The sequence below is a fragment of the Odontesthes bonariensis genome, chromosome 4, assembly GCF_027942865.1.
Source record: "Odontesthes bonariensis isolate fOdoBon6 chromosome 4, fOdoBon6.hap1, whole genome shotgun sequence".
Taxonomy (NCBI): domain Eukaryota; kingdom Metazoa; phylum Chordata; class Actinopteri; order Atheriniformes; family Atherinopsidae; genus Odontesthes; species Odontesthes bonariensis.
Genome location: NC_134509.1, coordinates 13694516 through 13709640, shown reverse-complemented (window position 1 = coordinate 13709640; position 15125 = coordinate 13694516). Strand labels below are relative to the sequence as shown.

General features: G+C 39.1%; 1 protein-coding gene across 1 annotated transcript in view; it reads left to right on the top strand.

Moving 5' to 3' along the window:
* Positions 1–6067: 6067 nt before the first annotated feature.
* Positions 6068–15125, top strand: part of bnc2 (basonuclin zinc finger protein 2) — a 154717-nt gene continuing 145659 nt past the window's right edge. Inside the window, exon 1 of the mRNA XM_075463067.1 lies at positions 6068–6583. Coding sequence (XP_075319182.1) covers positions 6581–6583 — 3 coding nt within the window. The 5' untranslated portion in view covers positions 6068–6580. The remainder of the gene's footprint in view (positions 6584–15125) is intronic.

The window sequence follows — 15125 nt, the reverse complement described above, 5'->3', positions numbered from 1 at the left end:
TAACCTTACACTCTGTGTCCACTATTATGTGCATTCCTGTTTACATGTGATGCCGATGACCTCCCACAGACCCACGCCTTCCCCTTGCCCTGCATGCCGTGTACACAAGCGCCCTCGTTCATTTCTTAACCCAAGCCCCAATGAGATGACGAGGACCTCTGTTTGACTCCCATCTGATGACTTTCTGGCCTTATCTTGAACAGACGGGATCCTTCATAAAGGAGCAATTGATCCACACCTCTTAGCGGCGGCAGCATGTATGTTTATGCAACTGTGTTTTTGTGTATCCATGGTGCCATGAACTGCAGAGCCACACTCACTGACAGCTCACCCAATTTGTGTGCCATCTCAACCCAAGTTAGAGCCACAAAGAGTGTGTGGGAATAAGGAGTTAGACAATTTCCCTCAGGCTCTTGCTAGAAAGCTTGTCCTTTGCTTGGTGAAAGGGTAAATTAAGGTGGTGAGGTTGTATTTAAGTTCATATTTCCTCCGAGTATAAGAGAAGAGGCCAAGGACATGGGACATTGATTGCACTGAGTAAATGTTGTCCAGTTGGAAAGCAGCTTTTAGATGAGAAAAGTATTTGTCTTACAAAGAACACCAATGCCTTCCTCTCTATGATTTAGAGAGGATCAAACTAAGAAAACAATATATGACAGTTGCTTCAAAGCCTTTAATTCAAGCACTGCAGCCTTACCCCCCCCCCCCCTTCTTCTCTTATGTTTCTTTCATATTCAAAGCAATTTTGAAAAGATAGAAGGTGGTGTATGTTTTATAGGTTCTATTGTCCTCTGATGCAAACTTGTCATTTCGGATTTATGAATAAATTTGACTTGACCTAATGATATCACATCATTTCTTGAAAAGAAAAGAAAAAAAGAGTGTGACCTGCGGCCGATACCAGAAGTTTAAAGATAAAAGTAATGGAAACACAACCTCCGATCCATTAACAAACTCTTGACTGTTTGAAAGAACAGAAGGAGCTAATCCTCAAAAACCTCAGGATGGTTGCATTGACCTTTCTGGACTTTTCTATGCTTCAGTAGTGACTGGAACTTAATGAACAGGAGCACCTCCGTGGATTTGATGAATCCTCAAATGCAATGCAGCAGCTGATGGCAATCCCAGGAGGTGGAACACTTCAGCGGCAGGTTCAATAGCTCATTATCAGTGTTCCCGCTGGGTAATTAGTGAACAGTGGGATCCTGTCACAACGACAAATAAACATATACTCCACTCCCGTATCAAGCTGTCTTAACTGCACAGTAAACACGGTTTATCTGTGCCTTTTTAAATGTCATACTAGCATACAGTAGAGCTCAAGTGATACAGGATTTTTTTTTTTAGATCAAAGCACTATTTTTGAAACGATAAAGACAACATAAACATTTGATAATTAGGTCTAAAAGCATGATATATAGGCCACATTTCAAGACTAAAATGTCTAAAGTTAACCAGAACATGCTATATAGTGTGCTGATTTGTGTACTTACATCATTCCTAATGTTTCCAACAATGTTAAAACCAAGACATATAAGCTGTTCTATTCAGTGTAATGGTATGTTTATTCTTATTGCCTGTCAGTAAAGTTCTTTCCCATTTAACGCCTCCAATCACAGAGTTTAACTTATTGAAATCAATACATAATTTTCTTACCACAAATCCTATTTTTGCATTAATTGTGCACCACGTTGCTACGCTAACCCAGTGAAGAGCTAATTCATTAATATGATAGTTCAATATTGATCTATTTTTCTTTCTGTGTACAACAAGTGACTCATACCAGCCACCAATAAAACGTGCATGCTAGCATTATACTGGTAAAGCAAAGCGTTGTTCAACAAAGTCACAACATACTCAGTATGTTTTTTTTAACTCATTTTGTTGTAAATAAACAACATTTTGCTGGCTACTGTTATTTATGGTTACTTATAGCATAATGAAAGGGCATCATCAAATGTATGTTATGAAACATAATATGAATGCTACGTGACCTTGTAATATGTGACCTTGTCCAATCAACATCATTTCAGCCTTAGTCACATGAAACAGATTTCTGCCAGTGTCAGCCATGTAGAATAAACTCAAGCGAAGGGCTGTCACCATCAGTCTAACACTGTATGCACACACAAGTATCACAAATTTTATTTGTCTGAACTTTTTCTGCAGTTACAGTTTATAAGTACACAACAGCAGGAAAGTCTTTGCTGGAGATGTTTACGCTCAGCTGGAAGTACTCCGAGAACACACACGCAGAACATATCTAGAAAATCATAGGGTTGCAGTACATGTATGGAAAATGACTACACTCCATATGGCTATACTATAAATTTTTGTCCAAGAAAGCAGAGTTAATCTCTTAGATGACATGACTGGGACGGAACAAGCATGACATCATCCATTAACTATATTTTAAAGCCCTGAGTTTGCCATGTGACTAACCATTCAATTATCAGCAGTCTCTCTGGAAACAGAAGTGACAATATTTAGCAAGAAGTTGGGGCAAGAAATTGAAACTTAAAAGCTGATTGGACAGGAATATATCTCAGGACAAATATCAAAAAATAATTATTTTCAGAAGGACTATCACACTAATCTGAAGGAAAACATTGAACTATTGATATTATTATAACACGTGGGAGAAATGAACTTACTTACTATATCATTTGAGAAGGTACTTTTTTTTTTAAATGGGAGACTATTGGAGCCAGAAATGTTTTGGAACCACTGACTAGTGATCATCATAAGTATTGAACTTTGAAGGATTTCTGAGTTGGCTTCACATCTGGCAGAAGATGGTTTCCTTGCTTTTTCTACAAACTATGCATGAAAGTCAAAAATCACCCACTAGCAGTTTACTTTCACTTGCTCTGTCTTTGGCTAGGTTAAGGCATCTAAACCGCATTCTTAGGTTTTGCCATTCAAAACTACTTTGCTAGTGTTAGAAGAACATCACGACTTGCCAAAACACAAAGCATGTCTTTACAGGTGATGAGTCCTTCTTTCTGTTGTAAATGACACAAGCATGAAAGAATCTGAGACTGGTTGGGGTGAAAAAAACCCTCATTACTTTTATCTTATGCTGCTTCACAACATCTTAAGACATGTCTCAGGTTATTGGTTCGACACAGAGGAATCTACCAGTAGAAATCTACACTCTGTGTTTAAAGTTGCTTTCAAAAGGTAATGTGGCCACAATATATGCTCACATGTTTACGGCTGACAACGTGAACTTACTGGTGGTCGACGCAAACTATGTAATGGAGCCATTGTTTGTAGATTGATTTGTACACAGTCCAAGTGCCTTTTTGTATGGTTATCAATGCTTTAGCAGCTCCCAGGGCTCAATAAACAATCATTTTAGTTATATCTATAAAACAGAAGAACATTGTAGACTTGAAGGTTAGAAATACTCCCTGGATCACAGTATTGTGCATAAAGCACGTTGAAATATGAACCATTTCATGGTGTGACTGGTATATCGATTAACATGGAAGCCCATCTGTTCTGTTAAAAGCATGTGGGACAGATGACTAAACATTGCAGTGTAAACATAGAGTGAGTGACCTTAAACACAGTTTCTTTGACAGGTCTTTCTGCAATTTCTTTTACTTATTGGCCAACACATCTGCAATTAGCCAATAACATCCAATTACAAGCTCAGTTGGTTTATCAGACTTGTTATAGACTTATAAAGTGTCATGCTGTCTGTCATTTACAGCTAAAACCACTAATTGACAACTCCTAAAATTATTCATTATTCAAAGATGCATAGACCTACTGATGGTGGCTTTGTACGGTAAGTTTGAAAAAAAAGGAAGTTAAATACATTATATCTATACACATCTTCTTTGTTTTGAAAGAATTGCAATTGCCTTGTCCGTGGCAAAATGTATTAATGTAGTGATAATTTCATTTTTGTTTTTGTGTTTCTTTAGCTTTGGCATTAAAGGGGTAAGTACAGGGGGTAATGAACAACTTTACTATTTGATGTCGAGTTTGTCCTCCTCTGGCAGCAATAACTGCCTCAATACGCCAAGGAATAGAGTCATACATGTTTTGGACAGTAGGTAAGGGAATTTTAATCCATTTGTCAAGCCGTTCGTGCTCTTTAAGAGATGATGGTGGGGGGAAACATTCCTTACTTGCTGCTCTAAAACACACCAGATATGTTTGATTAGGTTAAGATTTTCTTACTCATGGGGCCAATCCAAGTTTTCACCATTTGAATCATGTGCGCTTGGTATATCAGCATGACTTTAGCAAATTTCCTCTCAAAACATTAAACAGTTCTGCGATTTTTGTTCAACTCGACGACACACTCGCGTAGGAAGAGCCAGTTTATCGGAAATACGAGAACAGTTTAAGCACCGACTCAAACTTGGTGGATGGCGAGGTCAAGGTCATCATTGAGCCACAGTCAACTTTCAGTTTCTGAGTCCCTGGCTATTTACTCTCCAACAATTTCCCCATTTCAAATACCTATTAGAAAAGGCAGACATTTGAACATTTACACATATAGCACCTTGATTATTACATTAAGAACAGGATGTGAGCAGAGCAAATTCTTTATCCCTGGATTTTTTTTAATTCAATGCATTAAGGGGTTCATTGACACTGCTCATGTAACACAGCCCACCAAGCAGCATAGAAGAACAAGTTTAACAATTGTGAGCTGAGATTGTGACAAGAAGCTGAAAATCCAGAAAAGCTGCACATTCTGTCATAACTATATTAGCTCATCTTGTGTTTGACCTATATAATTTATTACATTGTAACATCATGTTATGCTTAGATGTAGAATATCTGTCATATTACTCATCCCCAGCTGCTGCTGCCTATATGTTTAATCAACACTGCTGAATTGGAAGCACTTCCTGGAACAAATTATAGCAAAATCAAAGCAGCTGAAGTTAACACGAAATAGATTCAGTCACTTTCTTCTTTTCTTTTTTTCCTTCTGTTTAGCTCTTTTCTTTTTTTCTTTAGACTATTTCTTTTTTTTTTTTCCTGGACAATCCTTTAAAGGCTTTTTGTTTTGTTGCTCGCATGAGTATGTAATATCTCATTTAATTAGCAATCTAAGCCCTCTGACAAACAGGCATATGGTCCTCGCTCTCCCACGGCCTTGGCCAAGGAATGAATATGCATATCCTGGGACCTCAGTAGCTTGTTACTCTGAAATGAATTCTACACAAGCCTAATCCCTGATCTATTATTTACCCCTTGACCAAACATGCAAGTGGGGCTTCCAGACGCTTGACTTGATAGAAATGACTGCCCTGGGATTCGGCTGCCTGTCTCACCCCAGTGGAGGAGCCACTTTGAGGCAGGCAGTCAGAGAAGCACAGAATGTTTCTCTCGGAGCTTCAGTCTATCCTCAAACACACACTTCTTCAACTCTTCACTCTTGAGATGTCTTCCTTAAATGTTGAGCAAATCCTCACTAAAAAAAACAACAAAAACTAGTGCTCAATGAAACTTTAATGAGCGCGCCCAGTTCCGAGGGATGTGAGGGACAACTTAGGAAATCAGTGTCACATCCCTGCTGCATATAAAGAAGCAATAAACTGTTTCCAACCACAGAAGCCTCGCGAGCTTGTGCGCGCACACATGGGTGTGCACGTGAAATATGCAGAACTAAACCCCGGAGTTTAGAGAAAGTGGAAAATGTTAAGTAGATAATAAAATCTTGTGTTAAAACAGCCTTGAAAACATGGAAGAAAATGTGAGGACATTTGTATTTATTTTGTTTTATTCACTGACTTTTCATTTTTGCCAGTTTCCATTCTGATCACATCACTGGTTATATCATTTCGATTTAAATGTACAGTGTGAAAACTCCGTCATTGTCTTTCTGGAGTTGCACAAGTTCTATACCGTTTTCTTATCTTGGGGCTAAGGGTTTTTGACACATTTTTGTGGCAGGAAGATGCGACTGATCATGCTGACACTACGTCGTAAGTCAGCTCAAGATGCATAATAAGTCTCTGGACCCGCAGTGACTTGGGTTATGGTTACACACGGTGTGTGAAAGACTGGTCTGAATTCACTCAAATTTACACAGCAGCCACCTTCTTCGCAGCCCCGAACGGTCCGCAGCTCCTCGGCACACTGTGCTGACTCTGCAGAAGGAAATCACCGGGGAAGTGTGGGAAGGCGTTTCGTTTTCCTCAAGGTAGGACAAGCAGTTACAACCCAGCCTCAGCTTGTCAGTGATCCCCGCTGTTTCCCTGATTTCTTCAGTTTACGGTTTGGGGAAAGCAGAGGCGACAGAGTGTCTTGGTCGCGCGTTCCTCTCCGGGAGACCGACGCGTACCCAACCGACGCGCGTTTTTTCTCAGCGAAGCAGTCGTGACACTGCGATCCTCGTGGATAGAAAGAGTGACTGTATCGCCCGTCTAACACCAAAAAAAGATCCATAGACATCGATGCAAAGTTTGTTCAAAGAAAAGCGGCCGTGAATCCTCACACAAAGCGCAGAGGACTGAAAAGGAGAAAGTTCCCCACTTGAGGGCGAAATCAGACTTTTTTGAGGACGCCAACTTTGAAAAGGGTCTGTCAGACACAACATGCAGCAATGGTAAATATGAATGTTCTGCTTATGTTTTATTAAGTTATCAACATTAAACAATAGAATATAATATAGTTCGGAAATGTAAAGTTTTTCTGTACAACTTCTGTGCTGTTCAGTCATGTGAAGTTACCAGAGAAGATGAGACAAAAACTAACCAAGTCATACTGAAGTTATCAATTTCCCACAATTTATTTGCAGGTGATGACTGCATATAAGAGAAAACACTTTTGGTTTTCTCGCTTTATTTTCCTCACTCTCACTCTCACTTGTGATAATTTAATCATTAGCATGTAAAGGCCGTAATCTCACCTGAGACTTTTTTTTTTTCTGCTTGAAATTCATTTCCTAGTTTTCATCTTAAATCATCAGCCAGTTGTCTGCTCCTCAGTGAAAAATGAAAAACTTTTGACGAAATGTCCGGGAGGAAACTTTTTCTCCAGGTCTTTCTCCAGACAAAGTGTTAATTTGTGTAACTGGTCTGAGTTTACATTATGTTTATGTAACAATCTAATATGATTTCCCGTATAGACCTTCCTGTTATCATCCATTGAGCATGTCGTACTATTTCATCCCACAGTGAACATAGATGGAAATGATAAAAATGTACCATGCACATTTACTTAAATATAGTTGAACACATTTCAAGTCATAGCTGGCAGTCTAATCAACAAAGTTATTTGTCAGGCCGAAAACCCTCCTGCTAAAAAAATCCATTGTTTCACCTTTCTGCAGAAATCTTTCCTTGGCCGCATGGTGTTCAACGTAGTGATTTCCTTAAATGTTCTGTCTTGTTTCAGTAGACGTTGGGTCTGTTTGTGATCACTTAAAGTTCCCTGGGTTGCAAACCAAACTTTTAGATAATTCAAACTACTGGTTTGTGTATTCAAACAAAAAAATCCAAAATTACACTAATCTTCACATGTCACCTCCAAAAGAAAATTCAGCCAACTCCTGGCCAACCTGTGACAAAGAAACACAAGCGGATGAACACAGGTATTTCAAGTCGGTGTGAGACACTTCTGTGTTGACTTATCTGAACGCTCTCTGGAGAAAGGGAGAAGGAGAGAGTTGTAGGGAAACGGCAAAATAGAAATTTAGATGGATGGCCCCGCTTAAAAGCAGCACAAAAGTACCCTCACTGTTTTGTCAATGAGATGTGTGTGAGATTAATGTTTAACAGTGTTTTGGTCTGGTCTAAGAGTGTGTCTGGGATGTTTCATGGCTTGTGCTGCTACTGCACTGAAGAATGCCAATTTACATTCCCCGAGTGTCATTTCATTACTTTTATCTCTGTGCTGCTGTCTCTCTGACATGTCACATTTCTTTAACTGCATTAGTCACAGGAGCTGAAAGGCTACTAATGCTTTTTAAAAATGTTTTTGTGTCATATATATTTGTCTCTCTTTTGCGTCAGATAGCCTAACTCTAAACTCATCATATTCATAGAATTATAGGCAATTATAAGTGTCAGTGATCATGAGTTGATGAACGAAAGCATTTTTTACAGAGAAGAAAAAAAAAATCAACGAAACAATCCGTGAAACTGAACTTCCCATGAAATAATATTGCGTTCAATGTCCTTGCTGTGCAGCAAATAAAAGCCCAGCACCAGCTTACAATGCTGCTACGTGAGGTTAAAGAAAAAGTGAAATTTGTCAGTCCGGCTGCAGCTAGGTCGTGATTCCTTTGGGTCTATGAGAATCAGAGAAGGGAGAGGGTGTGATTGGGTGAGTGTGTGTGTGTGTGTGTGCGTGTGTGTGAGAGAGGGGTGGGAGCCACTGGTTAGTCGGTTCAATAATCTGCTGGACAGGTGGGCCTGTGACGCCCCCCTTAGAGAGGCTGCTAATGAAGAGAAGGGCTGCTTAGTGGTGCTCTGCTCTGACCCCACCAACCCTCCCTGTCCCCCCTGCTGGCTTCCTCTGATTACTGCTCACATCAAGACCCCCCCCCCCCCCCGCACCTACTCTGCTCCATCCTCTCTGTTTCCCCTCGTTGTCTAACTTTCTCACTCTGAACCTCTTCATATCAAAAGAAAGAGTTAAAAGTGTGTCAACCATGTGGTGCTTATAATGTATTTTCTGCTCTCTTACTTCTTATTTTGTAGCTGCTACTTTCTGCATTTCGCTTCATGGATTCGGGGAGATAATAACCACATGACCCTCATGTTGCTTCCCATTGTCTCTGCAATTTTAGTAATGAGAGTGCTCTTCAAAATATGTCCCAGTACGTCAGAGGCACAGGTGAAAGACCATAAAAGTGCGTAGGAAGAGGGAAGAAAAGCTAACAAAAGTTAATTTAGCTCAAAGTAAATTTGTGCCTTCACCCATGCTAACATGTAAAGATTGTGAGGAGAGCTGAGACAGCACTTTTCCTATCCTCTGCAGATGAGACACAGCAACATCAAAGCAACATTCTTGCAGTGTTTTTATTTATCCAGAGGTGGATCATTGCTGCACTGATAGGGCCCTTCTCTGTTCCATCTGTCCTCAGCCTCAATAATCTCCTGAGTGACTGATAGTGTGTCTTGGCAGTGACAGAAAAGGTAATATTTTGAAAGGGGGAGTGGGGTCATATACCTAGCGGTGGCGTGGAATAAAAATCTTTGAACAAGACACTGTAACCCAAGCTGCAGGGTTTAGTGACTAAACAGAGACACAGTGAAATGTTAAAACAAATTGGATCGCAGGACTCCTAATTTAATAAAGAGCACAGTGTGGGACATACTCCATTTAAAACAATATACATGTGAGAGACGTAATTACATTTTTTTGTACCTCGCTGCTCAAAGCATGAAACAAAATCTTCACACGCTTAAACTCTTGAAACATCATGAGATCTGGTCAGTGTTCATGTGTTTCTTAACTTAAAAAAAGAGGCATACATAACAGTATGTAATTAAAAGGTTTAGCAGCTGTTAAGTCTGCCACAGATTGATATCTTTTAAGAGCTTTAATCTGCTAAATGATGGTATTGTCTGGGGTGAGAAGAGAGATCACACTTGGAAATGGCAAGTTAATCAGATTAAAATCGGTCTCTGCTATAAGCTGAGTTTGAACTGTAAGCTGATATTTCTTTCTTACATGTATTCAATTTGTATGTCCTTTTTTTCACTAGAAGCTTAATTCAACATGTTAAACATGTTCCTTCAGTAAGGAATCAGGAAAAATTGAGTGCTAAAACATGAACGCACCAAGTGTGTAATGCAGCCACACTTCCTTTGCTCGACTCGGCCTTTAAAAAAATACACACTTAATGCATATTTCTGTCTTCTCAGACAGTCATAATTCTTAACCTTTTTCTGCTGTAATTTGGGGTAGCCTTAATTGATTCTGTCCAGAACTAATTACCAGCAACTGTGTAAAATAAACACATCAGTGTCACTGGATGGCAAATGTCCAATTAGTTGGGAAGTAACATTTCACTTGTAATCCATATGTTCTTCAACAGGGCCAGAATATAATTCATGTCGACGCTATAGAAATACCAGAGAAGCTGGAGCTGCAACGAACAGGAGTATAGTTGTAACCAAATGGCTCAGTTGGGAGGTATAGGGTTATGTGGTATAATTTATATTTTATAGCTCCCGCCTGCACGCAGTGCAGTCCAGAATAAAGTTGTTCAATTTTGTTCCATGAACAGGGAGTGAGAAAATCTGGGGTTTCACTTGTGATGGAAACTCCAGACACCACTTTTTTCCTTGTATTTTTGTATTTTCCTGTTGAGTCTCATTTCTTGCTCTCAGATAAAAATATAGAATCCTTGCGGTTTCTTTGCATAGATTGTGCGCATTTCTTCCTATTTTATTTTATTTTTTTTAATACAGTGGCCTAGAGTGACTCAAAAGGGATGGAAAGATCTCCTCAGGGCATACAGAGTGATTTGATTAAAAGAGAATAATTTGCCCTAAGGTGTCTTTTCGGTACTCTCCAAAAATGCTGGTGGAAGAAATCTGATATGACAAGATAAGTGGTGGCTCATGAAAAATTCCTAAAGACTGAGACGTAGCATGTTGACTTTGGAATTATTGCCCCCAGTGTCTTATTCTTTACTAGTAACTGTGCTTGACAATGTTATTTTATCTGAATGTCCTTTGAAATGATTACACTGCATCTTAAATCCTGAATTCTCTCCGTTTAAGTACTGAACAAGGACTGGACAAAGCAAACTCTGCAAGTCAAGACAATTACCTCTTTGGGTTCCTTTGACTGCACACTAAGGCACTCATTAATCGTACAGGATTACTCTAGATGTTATAAATGGCTACATGATGCTATTTCTATGAAGTAGCTGACTTCGACAGGTTAAAGCTAAACTCCACTCAAAGAATGCACGTAGCCTTGGCAGTGCCTTTGGTGGGCTCTTGATGGAAGCTGCTTGTGTGGCAATCTTGTTTACATTTTTCCATTTTATTCTCTTCTAATTGCACACCACCTCTGTACTCAGTTTTTGCGCAATGGCTCTTAAAGAGATTTCGTGTGTTTGGAGTCCTCCTTGTTCTCTAGTTTAGCACGTAGACATGGGACCTCCTCAAGTATCTTGACACCGGTACGTCCCATTTTTTTTTTTTATCATTATCATTGTTATTATTATTATTTTTTACATCCTTAACATCCTGGCTGATGTTTCTATTGTTGTTCTCCTTTTAGCAGTGTGTGATCTCAGTCAGACTACTGCAGTTGGTGCTTAGGGTCATACCTTTGTGTCTTCTTGTTTCAACCATCTAATAGACCCTCTTCGTGAAAAGGAGAAAACAAAGTTTACAATCAGTTCACTGTGCACAGGTGGACCCTGGAAAGCTTGATAAAAATGTGTCTCATTGAGTTTATGAAAATACTGGACATAACTGCTATTTATACAGACAGGACCAGGAAGTCTGTCCTGAATGGCAACACCATTACATGAAAATTTCATTATGCTGCTTGACAAGAGTAATTTGGCAAGCTTAGAACATCCATTAGTGGAATCACTGTGTGCATAGAAGAAGGCTTGTAGTGTGATACTATTTTTTATAGCAAGTCAATTGTGTATAGATGATGCTATTCACTGCATATATTTTTCTAAAACAAACTTTTCATACTTGGGCTGATTTCTTACTTTACAGCCAGTAATGATGTTGTTTTTAGTATCATTTCAAAGACATAAAACAATATTTCAAGTGTACATTATGTTGCCTTATTTTACATTTGCTGATGTTATTACATGGTTGTTGCAGTAACTGTTCTCCTCCGGCTGCAACCATATTGTTTAGGGTTATCCTCTATCTAATATTTGAGTGTTGGCCGCTCCCTCAGCCAAATCTTTGGGTTTTATAGAGTCAATGATTTTAGTTTCTATTTAACTCTTAATGTGTGCAGTTCTTTGTCACTTTTGACATAAAACATATTGAATTAGAGAAGTTATGGTGCTGCAAATAGTTTCACAGTGATTCTCTGTTTTTGCCTCGTGTTGTAAATCTTGTGCTTCTGTTCCTTTTACCCGGAACACTTTCAGCCCTTTCTAAAAGTGTAAACTCACCCTCTGCCAAGCTGCGGCATGTTCAGTTCAGCTCCAACCAAGGTGTCGCAAAGACAGCCTTTGGTCCAACTAGGAACAACAAGTGATTTATGTTTATAGATGAATAAATGATTCATGTTGTCAAAGACGATGAGTTATTGCAATTCATCAAAACCTCTTTACTGACCAGAAAAGTCATGATTGTTATCTCTTCCACAATCAAACCTGAGATAGATTACACTGACACAGACACACATTCCTCTGAAATACAGACGATGCAGTACCCGAGAGTGTTGCTCTTTTCATTTATTAGTAACTCTTATATGTAAAAACTTCGTGCAATTGAATATATTAATGAAATATAGTTTATAGATGTCAATGTCAAAAGAAAAAGTTTTCGTCCATGTAAATGTACTTTCAGTTTCAAACTCAGGAAGCAAACTTATGTCTTTAATTTGAGATCGCAGCTGTGGTCATATGGCAGATTATATGCATACTGTCTCATGGGAAAAAAAAAATATTCTACTGATTTGTTTTTAATTCCTTTTGAAACAAAACACGCAACTGTAGACGTCAGCTGGATTTTGTTCGGTTTGATAAAATAAAATTTGGGTAACTGCTCAAGTCAGTGTATAATAACTAATGTGTAAATCCATATATGGCTGGTCATTAGGGAGCAGTTATCACCTTGGCTTTCCAAGACTTTTCCTTTTTGCAGCTTTTTTTCCCCTTTTTTTGGACAATGATTCTTATCTGAATGTATTGATAGTGTTACAGACAAACATGTGACCTTGTTGGCTGAATAATCCAGCCTCTATTAGACAGTCTTAATGTAGAATTTGGACTCTTTATCCTTGTGTGAATCATGTCTTTTACTTTGGCTAAGAATCGGTGAAGGATGTCAGTGCATTGTGTATGCGTTCAATTATGTTGTAGATGTTTTCAGGTATTCATATACCCAGTGGAATGTGGGCATGTTTTAAAGACATTGTTCTCTCAACAGAACCTTGGTTATTATAATAACCATGAACTGTAACCTTAATGAAATAGCAAATTTTAATACAAACCCAGATGCTTTCAAACACGCGCTCCCTTTAACCCAAACCTCAGACGTGCTTCTTCCAAGCTTACTATCACCGTAGTGTTGTCACATCATGACATGTTTTTAATAGTGATTTGCTATGACTGTGGAAAGCAGACACAAACTATAACCTGTTTTGTATCATAAAATTCTTATACAACTCTGGTTGGAGGTTTGCATATGTCTTGGACTGTTCTTTTTCTGATGCAGAATAATTGTACAACATATGTCTTGCATTGAAAAAAACAACAAGTTAATGCACAAAATTTAAATCCAGTGTTGTATTTCAGAAAAACAACTATAATCACCACTACGATTATAAAGATTATTAAGGCAGCAATGATAAAACCTCAAAAAAGTCTTTTAACTCGCATGACCTTTTAATCATGTGTTAATATTCATAACTAACTTCAGCTGGATGCTTCTCGATAACAACATGAGTTTGCCTTTATCGGATTGACCAACACATGTTACAGTGAGAAAGTCTTTAGAGCTCAGATCAGATCTGAGAAAGTTAAGAATGTCTTTTGGAGCCTTTTTCTAAACAACTGCAGATTCCATGATCATCATTTCAAACATTTTGCTGAGTAATTGCAGCCAGTTTGATAAAGTCTGGAAGAAGACTCAAAACGATCCCCCTTTGCTGAGAAGAAATTGGTTCAGACTGATTCAGAACCAGCGAGGCACAGGCCATGAATTGAAAGCTGCTGGAACATTAGTGCCACTGTCTACACTCAAGCAAGTTTTCCGTCACCATGGACTAAGAGGCTGCTTCAAAAGAAAGAAATACCTGCTGCAAATTCCTCAAGATTCACAAAAGTTTGAGGATAAACAGTGGGCAAAGAAAGTAGCCATATAGAACAAATAAATAATCTGATTAGACTAAGTTTGAGTTTGTAAGGCATTCAAAAGAAGGAACACATTTGCCAGTTGTCTATTTTGATGGTGGTGGCATCATGCTTTTGCTGTCAGTGCAAATGATAGATTGTACAAAATGGATGGATTGATTTAGGAAGACTACCCATGAATTGTTAAGTAAACCCTCAAACCATTCCAATAGGGTAAAAACACATTTCTATTGCACAAAGTACAAAAAAAGATACCTTATTTTGAATGGACTTCTGAAAATCCAAATTATGTGAGTTAGGTTGTTCTGTCTTTTACAATAATTTATATTTGCATTGTTTGCACTCATGCTTAATCTTTTAATATGGCAAAAACACAGATGAACATTTCAGAATACAGAGAAAATCTGATACCATGCATGTAGCCTTTCTCTGAGACACTTAACTCTATTACTGTTTTAATTTACGCTGCAGTGTGTGAGAGGGACACTATTTTAATTGACTGCGCTGCACTCCATTGAACTGTGCCGTGCCATGCACTACATCACCAAAAACCTTGAGGAGAGATAAAAAGTTCTACCGTGTGATTGTTGGTGACAAAGGTGCCATTTATGGTGATAATCATAGTGATTAAGCAGTCTCGTGATGATGGGATTTTGGGTGTTTGTGTCTTAGTTCACTTTTCCTGTTTAAGGGAAACTTAGCGCTCGTAAGCTATGTTTGAAGGGCGCATCTGTACAGTATGTGTGTGCACGCCCGCCCGCATGCATATGATTGTGTATGTGTGGGTTCAAATGCGTTTTTGGCGCAGACGAGAAATCTGCTGACAGGTAATGTGTCAGGAGGGGGACAGTGGTGCTTTTGAGGCAGACACAAGAGACGAGTCTCAGAGAGAAGTAGAGAGAAAGAGGGCCTCTTTCATGTGACTCTGCATTCCACCAAGGCACAGGCAGGGAGAGGCACAAGACGAGACATGTGTCCCCCCCTCCTCGTCAATCCCTCTGCCTCTTCCCCCACTGCACCCGTTCTCCCGCCCTCTCCTCCCTATCCAGCCTCCATCCCTCCCCTCCACCACTGACCTTAACATTTATCAAGGAACCCCATGCTGGAATTCCTCTTCAGCATCTGT